The 17,547-nt window shown below is 41.6% G+C and overlaps 1 protein-coding gene across 2 annotated transcripts in view; it reads right to left on the bottom strand.

Annotated features, from left to right (window-relative positions):
* Positions 1 to 17,176, bottom strand: part of XPO7 (exportin 7) — an 89,932-nt gene extending 72,756 nt beyond the window's left edge. Inside the window, exon 1 of one of the 2 annotated variants that reach the window (XM_069574050.1) lies at positions 16,943 to 17,176. In XM_069574050.1, coding sequence (XP_069430151.1) covers positions 16,943 to 16,960 — 18 coding nt within the window. In that variant the 5' untranslated portion in view covers positions 16,961 to 17,176. The remainder of the gene's footprint in view (positions 1 to 16,942) is intronic. The other variant, XM_069574048.1, reaches the window with a different exon arrangement.
* Between the last annotated feature and the right edge of the window lie 371 nt (positions 17,177 to 17,547).

Genomic DNA, 17,547 nt, shown 5'->3' on the forward strand with positions numbered 1-17,547 from the left:
AATATCAATCTTATTTAAGTTGTTCTACAAAACAGAGACATGAAGGGAGGGAGGAGAGGGGAAGAAAGAAAAACAGGAAAGCTCCTTCCCCCTCCTAAATACTAAAATTCATACAGAAGAGAAAAAGGGCCAAGAATGATGGAGACTACTTTGAGGAAGAACAAGCTTGGGAGCACTCGCCTTAGCAGAGATCCAAATTCACTATAAAACTACATGGATTAAGACAGTATGGTATAGCTAGAGGGACAGAGAAATAGACCACTGGAACAGACAGCACCCAAAGAAGTTAGAGCCACGGCAATACAGATCAGAGGAGAAGAGCTGAGTGCACTATGCAACAAACAGGCTGAGAAAATCCACGCGGGAAAAATGAAGTGAGATACTTATCCCCAAGTGAATTTCAACAGATAAAATATACATTAAAAAGTCTTGAGTTTTTACTTTTTTAGGTAAATAGCAATATATTCAGAATAGAATCATTTTACCAAAGGACATTTACTATTCTTGAGGGAAACAGTTGATATTTGACTAATACCAGAATAAATGTTCCAGCTAGTACGAACTAAAGGTAAAATGTAACATATATATAACACATAAGGTATATATACACACATACATACAATATACCAAAACATAACGTTTACCATATACACAACTACTATAGTCCTTAGAGAAAACAAATTACCTTGGGGGAAAAGGTATTTTATTCAAAAGACAGTCCTCATTTACTAACACAAATATGCCTATTTTAGTCATATCATTTCTCATACTGCTAACTAATCGCCAAACTGAAAACAGAGGAAGGAAAAAAAAAATCAGAGGTAATCATGATCTCCTTTGTGATGTTCTTCCTTCTTCTTGCTATATTACAGCGTCATTCCTTGCAACTGAAAATGAGAATTGGAACACTACACAAAGTTTCACTCTGTGCTCTTTTAATTTACAGAATGAGCATTTTTTAATAATTAATTTATTGAAGGATAATTGCTTTACAGAATTTTGCTGTTTTCTGTCTAGAATGAGCATTTTAATAAATCATTTAAATCTCTGAAAATCTGATTTGAATACCGGCAAAGTGATCCATCATATGCTACAACCTGCTAATCTCTGTAGCTTCATCTTCCCTGGCTCACTAAGCTACAGACAGGATGGTCTCTTCTAGTTCTGTGAGAGGAGGTTTTGCTGACCTCAGGGCCTTTAAATGTGCCGCTTCTTTTTGTCTGGTACACTGTTCCCTTCCTTTCCTTGCTATCTCCACTCAATAATAAAAATAAGAAATCACTCTCCAAAGATTTCAATACATGCTCTTTCCCTTCATATCACTTATCACAAATTGTAAATATAGATCTACGGGCACAATTTCTGAGTAGCTATCTCTGAGCAAGTTATTGTGCCTTTTTTTTTTTCCTTCTGGTTTTTCTCTAGTATTTAGCATAGTGTCTGCTCCATAGAAAGGAAATACATAATGTGAAAAACCATTTTCTTGTCTAAACTTATTCTTGTCTAATAAACCTTCCTTAAGCAGGTTGACTTGTAATTTTTCTTTAATTCTGCTAGTTGTATAACAAAATTAAGATTTTAATGGTCAGAACAGTTAAAATCCTTGCATTATCATCCATATACACACACACACACACACACACACACACACACATAATAACTATCCTTGAAAAAGAGGGCATGTAAATTTTTAAAAATTTTATGTGATTCTGATCCCATTTCATGAACTGGTAACAGTATTATTCTCCTTACAATGGGTATCTAGTACAATTACTGCATTCATAAATGAAACATTATAAACACTCAGTTGTAGCTTAACAAAAACAGTATTTGGTGGAGACATGTTTAACTGGCTTTAAAATGCTTTCTTAAATAAAATGTAATATTAAATAGGAAGCAAGCTAGTATTGTACATCATTAAAATAATTGTCTATTTAAACACAGGGGTCAGGATGGTATTCCAGTCTTAAACCTGCACATGTGATTGGGGTACTCATGATTTATATAACCCTGAATCCTTCAATTACAGGAATTTTCAAAACAGCACATCATCTATTAAACAACAGTAATAATGGTAACATTGTAAAAAGACATTTCAACAGTTTTCTAAAACCTCGGAATGTCATGTATTCCTATAACTGTGGCAGTAAAGTAAGACACTATCATGAAAGTGCATTTGCTCAACTGTGTCGGACTCTCTGCGACCCTATGGACTGTAGCCCACCAGGCTCCTCTGTCCACGGGATTTTCCAGGCAAGAATACTAGAGTGAGTTGCCATTTCCTTCTCCAGGGTATCTTTCAGACACACGGATCAAACTCAGGTCTCCCGAATGGCAGGCAGATTCATTTACCGTCTGAGCAACCAGGGAATCCCTTAAGACACTATAGCACATGCCAATTAATACTTTCTTGTCCTACAGAAATGCATCTTTGATCTTTAAAAGAAGTCAATGCATATATCAAATATTCCATATACCATGTATATAGGCCAACTTTCCTTGTATTCCCTCATTTGTATGTTTTAGAAAATCTGCTGGCAATGCAGGAGACTCAGGTTTGACTCCTGGGTCAGGAAGATCCCCTGGAGAAGGAAATGACAACCCACTCCACTATCCTTGCCTGGAGAATTCCATGGACAGAGGAGCCTGGCGGGCTACATCCATGGGGTCTCAAAGAGCTGGACACAACTGAGTGAATGTCACTTCACTATTAACAGACATGGAGAATGAACAGCCTGTCCATATCAAGAATGAACAGCCTGTAATTTCTGAGCCTTGCTGAGATTTAACATTCTGAGATACTAAGATAGCATCTCCTCTGGCCTGCTGAATAGCATTCTAACTATTGTTAAAAAATGTTTAAAAGCTTGTAAGTAAGAAAGAAAGATTTAAGAAAGGCATAGAGAACAGAGCTTTTACTGGCCTAAACATTCAGAAGAAAGTCTCTCAACTCTCCTTATCTCTTTTCCCATGAGAAAAGCCCAAATACTATATGTACTCCTTCAGAAGACTCCACCAAAAAGTGTAAGGAGATCAAAGTGAAAGTCGCTCAGTTGTGTCCAACTTTTTGCGAGTACAGTCCATGGAATTCTCTAGGACAGAATACTAGAGTGGGTAGCCTTTCCTTTCTCCAGGGGATCTTCCCAACCCAGGGAATCGAACCCAGGTCTCCCACAGTGCAGGCAGATTCTTTACCAGCTGAGCAACCAAGGAAGCCCTCAAAACAGACTATTAAAGGGAAAAAGATAAAGGTAATCACAAACACTTAATTTTAGAACCGTAAACTTTGATTCAGAGAAGCTAGAATTTAGAGTTGTTCTGTATTTACCTTCTGATAGAAAAAGTAAAAAAAGAGTTTTAAGTAAATGTCTCTTAAGCTTTGGTATACATGCCCATACATGTCAGTTTTCTGATTCTTTGGAATTTTTCCCTTAACAGGTCTGTAAAATATCAATTTGCCTTAAGTTTACACTATTATATGACCTACCAAAAAAATCCAAGAACTCAAGTCAGCCAACAAGGAAGACCAGGCAAGTTGGGAAACAGATTTAGAAGAAATAATGAGTTTAAAAAAAAGAAGTCTTTTCTGGATACCCCTCAAACACTAGTTATGATGGGAGATAACTAGTGTTTGAGGGGAAAAAAACTAATCTGGTTTTCCAAAAAATAAAAATAGGATGGGAAGACAAAAGAGACCAAGGGTTATAAATTTAGTTCAAGATCAAGCAGATTTAGTTTTAATTGCTTTAACAATAAAGAAATTTTTAAGAGATACTGATGGCCAGCGCTGTCAACACTGTAAGTTTTACTCAAACTTTTAAATATGACCTCTTTTTTACTGCATGTATGTCAATTTCAGACTTCCTAGGTGGGGCGGGGACAATGGTAAGGAACCCACCTGCCCATGCAAGACAAGCAAGAGGCATGGGTTTGATCCCTGGGTTGGGAAGATCCCTTGGAGGCAGAAAAGGCAGCCCACCCCAGCACTCTTGCCTGGGAAATCTCATGGACAGAGGAGCCTGGGAGGCTATAGTCTCTGGGGTCCCAAAGAGTCAGACATGACTGAGCAGCTGAGTACACAGGCATGCGCACACATCAATTTCCCAGCCGACTGTCAAAAGCATTTTATTCCTGCCTCTGGTAACACAATCTGAGGCTGTTTCAGGAAACAAATGAATAAAATACCAGAGTTTCACTCAAGTTTTACAGTTGTTGTTAAGACTTGGTAAAAAATATGATATGTGTGTATCGTGAGCAGCTAACACTTTACATATTTACATCAGAAGGCTATGACCTTCACTATAAAAACATGAGTTCCAAACAAGCTGATAACAGGTAAAGAAATGCCTACTGGACAAATCTCCACTCAAACGTTCACCAGCACTTCAAAATCTGCATATTTAAGACTAACCTTACCATCTTTTCAACATCTTGTTCATTCATTCACTATCAACTTTGCTGCCCAGAAATGCGGAAGCCTGCTGCTGCTGCTAAGTCGCTTCAGTCATGTCCGACTCTGTGCGACCCCGTAGAGGGCAGCCCACCAGGCTCCCCCATCCCTGGGATTCTCTAGGCAAGAATACTGGAGTGGGTTGCCATTTCCTTCTCCAATGCATGAACGTGAAATGTCAAAGTGAAGTTGCTCAGTCGTGTCCAACTCTTCACAACCCCATGGACTGCAGCCTACCAGGCTCCTCCGTCCATGGGATTTTCCAGGCAAGAGTACTGGAGTGGGGTGCCATCGCCTTCTCCAGTGGAAGCCTGCCTTCTCACTTTATACATTCAACTGTTAACCAAACCCCACAGTGTAACCTCCTTAACATCAATTTTCTATTCTCCATCCTCGCAGCTAACTTACGTTAGTTCAAGTCCCAATTATTTCTTACATCGTCTGCTGCTTCATCTGCTGCACTGCCTACCTCCAATCAATTTTCTATACCATCACCACAGTGATGTGATTATTCTGTCACTTCTACTTAACAACTTTCAACTACACATCCACTGCACAAATTCCTTACTAAGATCTAACAGGCTCTTCACCTCTGGTCTCTTCTACCATTAGAGTCTCATTTCTCACTTAGCTGCTCTTTATTCCCTATACAGCAGCAATTTTTCACTGCTTTCACTTTCTTGGACTTTCTTGGAATGTTCCATGAATATATATATGTATATATAGATACATATATATGTATGCATAAATATATATGTATGTATGTGTATGCATGTATGTGTGTGCATATATATCTTTTCTTATGGTATTCCCTCTGCCTGGTATACTCTTACCAACTGGGAGAAGACCACGTCTTTTTAGATCTGGCTTAAGCATTCATCAGGTTAAGAAGCCTCTCCTGGCTCTCCAGGGGAAGACTGACATCTGTCTCACACTACAGTCCTTGTGTCTGTGCATGCTAAGTCACTCAGTCATGTCCGACTCTTCGTGACCCCATGGACTCTATCCCACCAGGCTCCTGTCCATGGGATTCTCCAGGCAAAAACACTGGAGTGGGTTGCCATGCCCTCCTCCAGGGGATCTTCCCGACCCAGCAATCAAACCCACATCTCTTATGCCTCCTGCGTTGGCAGGTAGGTTCTTTACCACTAGCGCCACTGGGAATGTATTGGTATACATTTCTAGTTATTCAGGTCCTTGAGCACTGATGCCGTACCGCCCTCACTACACATCTCCTTACATCTACATACAAGAACATCACGAGAATGCCCACTTTCTACTTTCTGTTAGCTGGTGCAGCAAAGCATTTATTTCCAGGGAGGATTATACTGACATGGCTGCCTAGTCACTAAAAATTTATGAACACTTCTATTTTATGTTAAGAACAAGATAACTCGTCCACTATAATAAATGCACTGCTGTTGTCTGTTGCTTAGTCGCCACGCTGTGTCGGACTCATTTGCGACCCCATGGGCTATCGCCTGCCAGCCTTCTCTGTCCATTGGATTTCCCAGGCGAGAATAATGGAGAGGGTTGCCATTTCCGTCTCCAGGGGCTCCTTCCGATCCACAGGTCAAACCCATGTCTCCTGCCTTGCAGGTGGATTCTTTCCCACTGAGCCACTGGCAAGCCTATAGTAATTACATATTTTTTCCTAAAGAAGAGGATGACTATTTGAAAATGGATTTACTGAGCTCCACTTCGTTATTTAAAATTGGTTATGTCTGTCCCCAAGAGCTGAACCACAAAACAAGTTTTCACTGATATGAAGGAAAATCTTAAAATACAATCTTAAAACAGGTTGTTTCAACCATTTTAATTTCTAATATTTCTGGGTTATTTTCAAAGGTAACACTATAATTACGAAAAACGTTAAGGTCAATAATATTTTAAAATTAGTAACTAAAGGGAACCAGAACTGCTAGCATATCAAGACTCAGCATCTTTAAAAATTTTTTTAATTGGAGGATAATTGCTCTACAATGTTGTTTAGTTTCTGATATAAAACAAAACAAAGCGAATGAGTTATATGTATACATATATCCCTTCCCTCTTGAGCCTCCTTCCCACCTCCCACCCCATCCCACCCCTTGTCACAGAGCACAGGGTTAACCTCCCTGTGTCATACACCAGATTTCCACTGGCTATCGATTTTACACAAGGAAATGTACTTATTTCAATGCTACGGTCAACTCGTCCCATCCTCTCCTGCCCACTGTGTCCATAAGTCTGCTCTTTGTAAGGGTTAGCATCTTGAATAAGTGATATAATTGCTTAATACCTTCCTCAATATTCTCCCTCCATTTTATCTGTAAAATGGTTACAAATACAGGGGGGTTTTAGAAGGCTTGTTTCTGCAAAGTGCTTTGGGAAAGAATACATTTAGGGTACTTTAAAAAAGTCTCTAAGACACTACTTTCTGTCAGTAAAATTCTGAATTTCTTTAATGATTTGACTGCTTCCTTTCATTCCCTTGGCTAAGTAAGGGAACAAACATATCACAGGCTCAGAGCATGAACTGTAATGTTAAATAAATTCTTAAACATGTCTGCTTGCATTCACATACTTGGGAAAATGAGGATTCAGTTTATTTTCGTAGGCATACAGGAAAGCAGTTCTATAACCTATGTTCCACTTCTGTGGCCAATCTCTTTGGTTCTGTGGCGAGTTTTTCTTATTCCAGAGTAGCACTGTCCTACAGAAGTGTCCATGATAATGGAAAGATGTTGTAACTGCACTGTAGAGTATGGCAGCCACCATGTGACTACTGGGCACTTGAAATGTGATCAGCTGAATGAAGAACTTAATTTTTACTTTAAAATAGCAAAATGTGGCTAGTAGTTAGCATTCTGAACAGTGCAGCAATAAATGCCAGTGTCGACAAAATGTATCCAGTTTGATCTGGTTCCTGTCAAATTGGGCTTGGGTTAGACCCATTCTGGGCTAGCCCTCTCCCCACTGAAGGGTTAGGCAATAGATATGGGGGGACACACCCCCAGGAATCTGCAAACTTCTGTAGAAGACCAGAGAGTAACTATTTTAGACTTTGTGGGCCAGAAGGCCAAATGGTCTCTGTTGCAACTATCCACCTCTAACAGTGTAACACAGAAGTAGCCAATACACAATTTGGAAAAGAGTTCATGTGGCTGTGTTCCAATACAACTTTTATTTATGAACATAGAAATCAGAATTTCATGTAATTATCATGTGTCATGAAACATTATTATTATTGTTCTCTTTTAGATTTTTTTCAACAATTTAAGAATGCAAAAACTGTTCTTAGTTTTCAGGCTGTACAAAAACAGGTTGTGGAGCCAAACCACCAGCCTGGCTTGCAAGCCTCCAAGATACAGGAAAGGTCAGTAAGCACAAGAAGAGATACACAACACTGTTAGTCATCAAGGAAATGCCAACTAAAACTACAATAAGATCACACAAGAATGGCAAAACCAAAGGCTGGTAAAGATATGGAGTCCTTGGAACTATTACACGCTGGTGAGAAAGTAAAATGCTACAATCACTTCAGCAGTTTCTTTAAAAGGTTAAACATACCACAGGACTCCAAAACCCTACTCCAAGTATGTAAGAGAAAATTTATGTCTATACAGAGACTGCCATATGACTATTTATACGCCCTTTATTCAGAGACTAAAAACTGGAAAACCACCCCCATACCACAGAGGGGTGAAGGGATAGACAAGGTGGCACGTTCTACCATGAAATACTACCGAGCAATAAAAAGTAACCAGCTACTGATACTATGGGACAAACGGAGTGAAACTCACAATCACTGGTTGAGTACAACAAATCAAAACCCAAAGAGTACATAGTACATGCATTGCATAAAATTCCGGGAAATACAAACTAATCTACAGTGACAGAAAGCAGATGAGGGCTGTCAAGAACTAAAGGCTGAGGGAGGGGCAGACTGCAGTTAGGAGGAAATGTTTTGTATTTTAATTGTGGTAAGGCAGTCAAAGTTATGTATATGTCAACTTGTACACTTTAAATGGATGCTGTTTCTTGTATATATAAAGGTGATTTAAAACAAGTCTTGGTTCCACTGGCATCAGATTTACACACAGCAATCTCTGTGAACTGTTCTATTCACTTTCTTAAGTGCTGTTTGACTTGAGGAGATGGGTAAGCAGGGGACAGGTTAAGTTAGCCTGGCGTCTCACACCATCACTGTAGATGGGACCTGTAGGGCACATAAGTAGTTACTTATATCAAAGAGCTTTAAACAGACAAGTTTTAGGAATTCTGTGAATTGAAAACCTTTCCTGTTCATACACTCTGATCTCTCTGTTTGGAACATATATGATAAGTCAGACTAAAATGTAGGATTCCAAGAATCAGTAAATAATCCTTTATGTTAAAACAAGTTTCCATTTGTAATACCTCTGAAATACTATCCTTACTTAAGAACAATAACAAAACAATAAAAAACCCTGTCGCTCAGATTCAGTTTGTTTGAAAATATTTGCTGTATAACAAATATATGTCTATGAAGACTAGAAGAAACTTGCTCAACTCTGGAATGACATTATCAATTCAAAACATTAAGAGGAAAGAAAACAAGGTCCCATTTTCTAGTTAAGTTTTATTCCTTCTTTTAAATTCTAGGTTAAAAACAAAAAACTCTAGGCTAGTTTTTGACAAGAACTTTCAGGGACCTGTCAGATGGAACAAAGGCAAAATAATGATTAAAACATCACCTACTAACAAAAAATAAAAAATATTTTAAATAACCTATGGCTATACATTGGTCAAAGCTGGGATAGTTTTATTTTTTAACTGAGTATAGATATGTGAAATACAAACATGGCTCCCCAGATTCTTCTCAGAGCAAACAATGTTACAGGTTTCTAGAGTCAAATTAAATGTCACGCTTGACTTCAGACAATGTGCTTTGGAAGAGAGAAGTAAAATACCAAAATTCAGGAGTTAGTGGAGATGAGTTGGTTGAAAAAACTGAGATTTGAAATCATTTGCTAATCTTAAGACACATGTTTTCAAAACACCAGGGTTCCCTGGTGGCTCAGACAGTAAAGCATCTGTCTGCAATGCAGGAGACCCAGGTTCAATCCCCAGGTTGGGAAGATCCCCTGGAGAAGGAAATGGCAACCCACTTCAGTACTCTTGCCTGGAAAATCTCATGGATGGAGGAGCCTGGTAAGCTAAGTCCATGAGGTCGCAAAGACTCAGACACAACTGAGCGACTTCACTTTCACTTTTCCAAAACTCTGCAAATATTACTAAATAGGCTTGAAAAAAATCCTTTAGAAAACTCTGCTTTCCCCATTTCTGACCTTAAATACACCCCTTTTAACCATATACTTGACTCCGATATTAGGGAATATGTCTAGCATAACTCTCAATTCTTTTAGAAACTACACACTTTAAGTATCATAATTTATCATACAAACTAGAAATGAGATCAGATTTTGTGAGCAACATAGATTCGTGCACTTAAAAATTAAAAGGCCACCAGAGCTATAGGATCACAACTTCCTGATGTAGTCCAGGAATATTCAATTAATCTAATTGTTTTCCCAAGTATTTATAGGAAAGCATTTGACTGCTTTTCTCTGAGAGGCTTAAACCCAGGGACTTTAAGTGATAATCATTTTTTACAAGCATCAACATCTGACTAATAATGTTAATTCTTGGCACCACAGAAAATGTCCTTCACTGCTTACTGCTTAAGACAGCTCTTTACTTATTATCTGGGGTATAACAGGGCTCAATTTGTGAGACACGCTACAGATTTGGTCCTCACATTCCCCAACAAAAATTGGTAGGTGGGGAAGATGAAGGGATATTTAAGATAGATGAAATGGAAATATAAGTATTACATAAATATCTTAGGAAAACTTATGACAGTGCATATGAATTGAGAAGATGGTGCTTTATCTGGGAGGGAATGGTAAGGATGACAACTAGAAACCCTAGCAGAATGCTGAAAGTATAAGGGACTTAAGTGTGTGCGCGTGCTCAGCCGTGTTTGACTCTTTGTAACCCCATGGACTATGCCCCCCCCAACTCTCCCCCACCCCCTGCCTCCTCTGTCCATGGGATTTTCCAGGTAAGAATACTGGAGTGGGTTGTCAGTTCCTCCTCCAAGGGATCCTCTAAACCCAGGGATCGAATGAATCTGTGTCTCTTGCCCCTCCTGCGTTGGCAGGCGAATTCTTTACCACTAGTGCCACCTGGGAAGCCTGTAAGGGACTTAAGTGCCAGTTGCTCAGTTGTGTCGGACTTTGTCAACCTGTGGACTGTAGCCAACAGGCTCCTTTGTCCATGGAGTTCTCCAGGTAAGACTACTGGAGTGGGTTGCCAATCCCTTCTCCAGGGGATCTTCCTGACCCAGGGATCGAACCCGGGTCTCCTGCATTGCAGGCAAATTCTTTCCATCTGAGCCACCACGGAAGTCTGTAAGGGACTTAAGAGAGCACCTAATTCAGGTTCAAGGAGACTAAATGAGTTGCCCAATTAAATGGCATAACACATATCAAGGGGCTTAGCGTGGTGCTGGCACATAACAGACACTCCATAAACGTTTGTATCACCCTTTTGCTTACCCTCAACCAAGGTCCCCCACCAGTAAGGTGTGCAAGAACCACCACCACACTGTAACCTAAATCTTCCAATAGCTCTCTAGTCTTCTACAGATACCAGGTCTCCTCATTCCTATTTCAAGGAACATCACTATGATCTCTATAATACCTACTGTGCAGAGTTGCTGTAAGCATTAAATGAAATCATGTAAAATGGTTAGAAGCTAAAAGTCCAATCAATGCCAGCATGAAGTTTCCAATGCTGCCCTCTCTCAAGTGTGTCCTTTCCATGCATGACAGTACGAGTGTGCATGTGTGTCTCTGTGTGTGTGTGTGTGCACAAACACGTATGAAGGGGTAAGGAGCCATGGAGGCAAATATCAGATACACTTAAGACTCAATTTTTGAAATTTCCTCTCCTTTCCACAGATTTTGATATGGACTCCTGGGTACCAATCTCATTTCACTGAAAATTTCCTGCCACCACGAGTCACTCACTTTCAGTGTGAGGCGCAAACTCAGATGTACTGGAATCGGGCAAAGGCGATGGAAGCAACAGTTCCTTCATTCAGGGATATGTTGACAAAAACAGTGTCTCACTACAAATTCACAACTCAACCCAGGTTCAGTATCTAATTACCATGCAAGGCCCCTGAAAATAGGACATCGCATCTTGTACTTCCTTGCATGTGTGTAAGGCAGGACATTAAATGTGTAACAGTCATTCATTGTTTTTCATCATCCTCAAAAATTCAGTAATTTAAAAATTCAACCTGCATGTAACTCTCCAGGAATATACACTGAGACCCTGAGCTAGCTTGAGAAAGACTTATAAATCAGTTTCTCAATAAAATACGATAGGTGTTTCATCTAAAAAGGAATATATCTTTAAACTCAAGTTCTAAAGTACTCAGATAGCTTGAAATTGTAGGCAAATTTTTACATAGATACACTTTACTTCCCTAGAGAGCACACAGCTTCCATTACATTCTTAAACAAAGTCCCCCCAAAACTGAAGAACCAGTGTTCTATGCTGCTTCTCCCCTGGCTTTGAAGTTCAAGTTCTCATGGATAGGCATTCCGCAGCTGGACTCCTAAAAGAATACTTAAAAATCAAATGACAGGACAGTAATTACCCTCCGGAGGAAGGATGTGTGGGTAGTTGTAGAGAGGGCCATCAGAGGGACTTCTGAGGCACTGAAAACATCGTGGATTTGGGTGTTGGTTATAAGAGTGTACACTCTGTGAAAATTCATCAGGCTGAAAAATTATGATTTTTGTATCTGTCTGAAGGAATATTTCAATGAAATTAAAAAAAAAAACAAACACGTAACAAAGATGGGACACTTATACGCAGCAGACATCATTACATATGTAAAAAAAAAAGAAGTCCTTAAAAATTACATCCTAGGAAGGGCTAGCGTGCTGAAGAGCTGAAACCTCCAGACGACAGCCAGTGAGGCACTGTGGCCCCCACCCACCCTCCTGAGACTAAGGAACTAACGCCGCCAATGAGAGTGTGGGTGAGCGTGCAAACAGGTTCTCCATCCTGAGTTAAGCCTGGAGGTGAACCACAGCCCCAGCAGACAGCCTGACAACCAGACCCTCAACTAGAACCATCTAGTCAAGATGCTCCCGGATTCCTGACTCTGAGAATATCTGTGAGATAATATATATTTGGTGTTTAAAAGAAGAAAAAAAAAGATATGATGCAATATCTAAATACTCTCTTCCTTACATATACGAAAGTGAGCAAAGTAGCCTTGGAAGTTGTACCTACAGACACATCAGCTTATCGGTTTAAATTGGCAACTTTCACCTCGAGAAGGGCTGTGGTACAATATCGTGTTCCAAACCCAATCAAGAAGAAAGAAAATACAGCTGGTGGTTATGAACATCAAATTTGGGATCAAATGGAAGTTAATTTATCTGTAAGATACAGAACAGGGATCTTCTTAATGCTCCTTTTTCCTACCTCCATCTAAATTAGAGATTCCATTACAGAAATATTTTGTTTTATTGTGTGTTTGAATGATATCACATGGATGTAGACAACCCTTAATTCTTCTGAAGGCTTTTCTCACAAGAGGTACTAACATTGTCAGAATTATCAAGTACATAAAAAGGTGTCCGTCTAAAATACAGACATATTATTTGTATAAATCCACAGGAGAGGCAGCTGGGGTGAGAGGGAATGTGTAGCTATTTCATATGATCCAACAGAAAAGTAGCACGTTTTGCAATCAACGTATTAGTCCTTCTACCCACTTGTACTCCTGAAGCTTGCCCGAGACAGTATCAGAATTTGACACTTCAGCAGGCTGGCTCCAGTGTCTTTTCCAGTCCCCAATCCTCTGCAGTTCCCAGCACAGCGAAGGCCTTTGGGCACATTAAGCCCTTACGGTATCAGTTTAACTGAAAGAAAATTACAAAAGTATCTATTTTTCCCCCTTTAAAATTCCCCAAAGTTGTACAGAATTCTCTTCTCAAAATAAATCACCCATAGTCCTTCATGTTTCCTTGCATGTTTTTAAAAGCTAAAAAGACAACTATCTTTTCCTCTAAACGGGTTAAACTTTTGCACTCTGTTAAATTTTAACCTGCCAGTTTTAATGATTCTTCTTGACCCCTAGAGTTACAGTGGTGGTCAATATTTAAACAAATATGACGATGTGAAAACTGTATTTTCTGTTATTACTCAGTCATAATGCAGAGACCAGTGAATAACACTGTAAGAGTCTGAGTAAGACCCGGGATAACAACAGAATAAATCCAACAAAACCCCAGAATTATCATTCATTTAATACATTTACATGCATGTTAGTCGTGTCCAACTCTCTGCGACCCCCATGGACTGTAGCCCACCAGGCTCCTCTGTCCATGGGATTCTCCAGGCAAGAATACTGGAGTGAGCTGCCATTTCCTTCTCCAGGGAATCTTCCTGACCCAGGGATTGAACCAGGGTCTCCTGCATTGCAGAGGGATTCTTTACCATCTGAGCTATAGGGAAGCCCCATATTTACATAGACTTATATGTTAAATAATATACTTAATATCCAGTTATATCATATACATTTTCCTTTTTCTCTCAAGAACCTGGATACCAGCTAGCATTATTAAAACTAACATCTGATGATCCCTCTTAACTTTTCTGTTACCACTGTACACTAAGCTAACTTTCATCTCTTTACAGTAACTAGCCAGCAAGTGAAAATTCCAAATCCTCATTATCTTCATCTAACTTAGTGTTTTTTAAAAACGGAAGGAGGACCATTCATTTTATGAAGATAAATACAAATGAGTTTGATTTTTTAACAATCACTGCCTCCTTGGTGGGTGTTAGATAAGGTCCTCTAATACCAAGAGTAAGAAACTTATCACAACGAGAAGGTTCTTACAAGCCTCTCTTCTGAAGAGACTTGACTACTGACATCAACAGAGCTAAAAGACAAATCAAATATTGTAATTTTCCATTACTATTGCTTTGTGACTTCCATTAAAGACTTATCAGAAGAGATGCTCAGGACTCCAGCCTAAGAATCATATGACACTTAGTGTCAATAGAAAAAACAACAATACAGAACTGCTCACCCTGGTGGTTCAGGAAAGCACTAGCTACATAATGACTCAACTATTTAGAACTACACATGAAGCTTTCAAATAATCACTGCTTTGAATCAGTGATAAGACTTTTTTAAACTTCATATTCCAATAGTGTTTTGAGAAAAATACTGCCCCTCAAAGCACTTCAGATTTGTCCTTAATCTTTTCATTTATTTACTCATTCCACACAGGGGAGAATTTATCTTTTTCTTGAGAAGGTTTTCTGCTACAATAAAGTACATGTTTAAGACTCCAAGTATCCAAAACTAAAAGTAATCTAGTGGTCTAACAAACAAAAGCATAAAGAGAAAAAACTCCTTCACAGACTTATCTGGTTGTTAAAAAGACCACTATTAGAGAGTAACATACTATAACTCTCTGAAATCAAATGAAGCACTGAACTGGCCTCCTCCTCTTTGTTTTGAAAAGTTAGTAAGTTCTTACTTTGGTAGATTTTTATGTTGGGGTGAGTGGGAAAAAAAACCAACGCCTTACTAAGGCAGACCCTCCTTTGAGAGCTAAGTGCTATGAAGACCACTTGAACTCATCCTGACGTTCCTCTAGTGAGGAATGACCACCTTTTTGATTCAAAATGTGGGAGAGATCACAGGAAGAGAAACTTCTCTGCAAGAGATAAGACAGATGTATATTCATAAAAGTACATGAACTTCCTGTCTTCCAAAGCATCGTCAGAAAGGCTATCTATTCAAACCATATTCTGGAATGCTCTCTGACACTATTTTTTTATTTCCCCAGTAGATAAGAGCATGGGACCCAAAGTCAGAAGCCTCCAATCCACTTCCTAAATAAATCTAACATCAGTTCTATGCTTTGGTTTCCTCAAAATGACAGAAGTAGTTAGTTAATGCCTGGCTACTCTTTTAGGATGGAAGAATTAAAAAAAAAAAAATCACATAAAAATCCTACATGCTTCTTAGAAATGGTTGCTATAAAACTCAAGGAATTACAGTATTATTATTATCACCTTGTATCAAGTCTTACTGCTACTTCTGAATCACGCTACTGATACTGGGTTTCAAATACAAAACTGTGGTCCTTCATCAGTGGTTACAATTTTCTATATAATTCTATCCTGATAACTTGTGCTTCCCCCTTCAAAGATTTAGTCTACTGATCCCTGGCCTAAGAATTTATTTAGTCCCTTGTCTCCCAAAGAAACTGACAGAAGTCACACCACCCCAGTTCCTTGTAGACAAAACGTGAGAAGATTCTCCTTTTTACTTGAGGAATGATAACTATACAATATGCAAAATAAGGAGACACACTTGCTATACTCTCTACTTTCTACTTCCCACAACACAAAACCCGTGCAGTTACCTAGAAAATCCAAAAGTTTCTGACAATATAACTGTAACAATAATTGTGTCATAAAATTACAGGATCTAAGGCACAGAAAGGAAAAACTTTATCGAGTTTGCAAGAAATAACCCTGACTCCTCGAGCTACTTTTAGGAGCGGTTAAGGGTTTGTCTCTTCCTAGGGCCTGTGCCATGTCTTTGAAAAAAAGTGGCCTGGGCCCAAAGCACACACGGGGCAGCTCTGCAGCCCCGCAGCCCCATGGGGACCCTCCAGAGCAAACGTCTGCACCCAACGTTGCAACTCTCGATTCAGACACACCCCCTCCACCCCGCGTTTCAGAGGAGGTGTGGGCACTCAACTCCTTCACTGGGGATAGGGGGACCGGAGGGAGGGCGGGCCCAGGCCTGAGCACCCATTTTGGAGGATCAGGGAGCTCGGCCCTGCAGGCTGTGCCATCAGGAGTGGAGGACTGGTGGGCGAATCCGTGGGAGCGAGGAAGGAGGCAGGAGGGAGGGGGTCTCATGTTCGGGGGCGAGAAAAGGAAGGCGGCGGGAAAGACTCAGTAGGGCGAGATTGATCAGTGCGAGGTATTCTTTTTGTTATCTGTTTAGGGCCGGCGAGTGTGACGGGGAAGTGCCCCTCAGGACACAGTCGGCAAGGGGTCTCCCTACCGCCCCCGTCTTGGGGGGCACTGAGGACTTGCGGGAGGCCTCCCTCCGGACTGAGGACAGTCACTGATAAGCGATGTAGGCTGTGCCGGCCGGGGCGCGGATCCCTGAATCTGCAACCCCGCGCGAGAGGCGTGGGACCGGGTGGGAGGGGATGGAGGAGGCCCCCGGCCCGGGAGGCGGGAAAGGCCCCAGGGCTCCGGGACGGGGCGGCGTCTCCGGAGCCCCGAGTGGCGGCGGCGCGGGCCCGGCGAGCCCCGACCCTGCCCGAGCCCCTCGGGCCGCGCGCGCCCCCAGTCCCCACTCTCCGTGGCCGCCCCCTCCCCCGCAGCTCCTCTCACCTGCACATGATCCGCCATTTTGCTCCATTCATGCTCCTCTGCGGCCCCCCCTCCCCCCCAACGCGCACCTCGGCCGGGCCGCCGCCGCCGCCGCCGTCGCCGCTGCGCCTGCGCGCTGGGGGCTCGTCGCGCTGCGCTCGCGGCGTAGCGCCGCCCGGCTGCGCAGGCCCGGGCGGCACGGGCCGCGGTTGGAGAATGCGCAGCGCCGTTGGGACGGCGTAAAGGCGCGGCAACGTCAGCGGCCCGGAGACGCGGGAGGCGGGTGGAGGAGGGAGCAGACTAGGGGGCGCGAGGGGAGGGGGCCGGGGGAACAAAGCTTTGTTTACATGATTTTTAAAGGGGCCGCGCTCGCTCCGGCGGGCCGGCGAGAGCGGCAGCGGGAGGTGGCGCTGCCTTAGCTCCTCGGCTTGGCGAGGGCTCCCGGAGGGACCAGGACCTGTCCCCGCCCAGACCCCTGCACCTGAAGGATTCCTCCCTTCAAAAGTGTCCTCACGTCGTGCCCCGACGCCCCTCACCCGGCTGCGGCCGGGCCACTGCTGTAACACCACACCACACCATACCCCTGGGGGTTCTTCCGGTGCGCCCACCGCCCACTTAGGACGCCT

This window comes from Ovis canadensis, chromosome 2 (genome assembly GCF_042477335.2).
Source record: "Ovis canadensis isolate MfBH-ARS-UI-01 breed Bighorn chromosome 2, ARS-UI_OviCan_v2, whole genome shotgun sequence".
In the NCBI taxonomy this organism is placed as follows: Eukaryota; Metazoa; Chordata; class Mammalia; order Artiodactyla; family Bovidae; genus Ovis; species Ovis canadensis.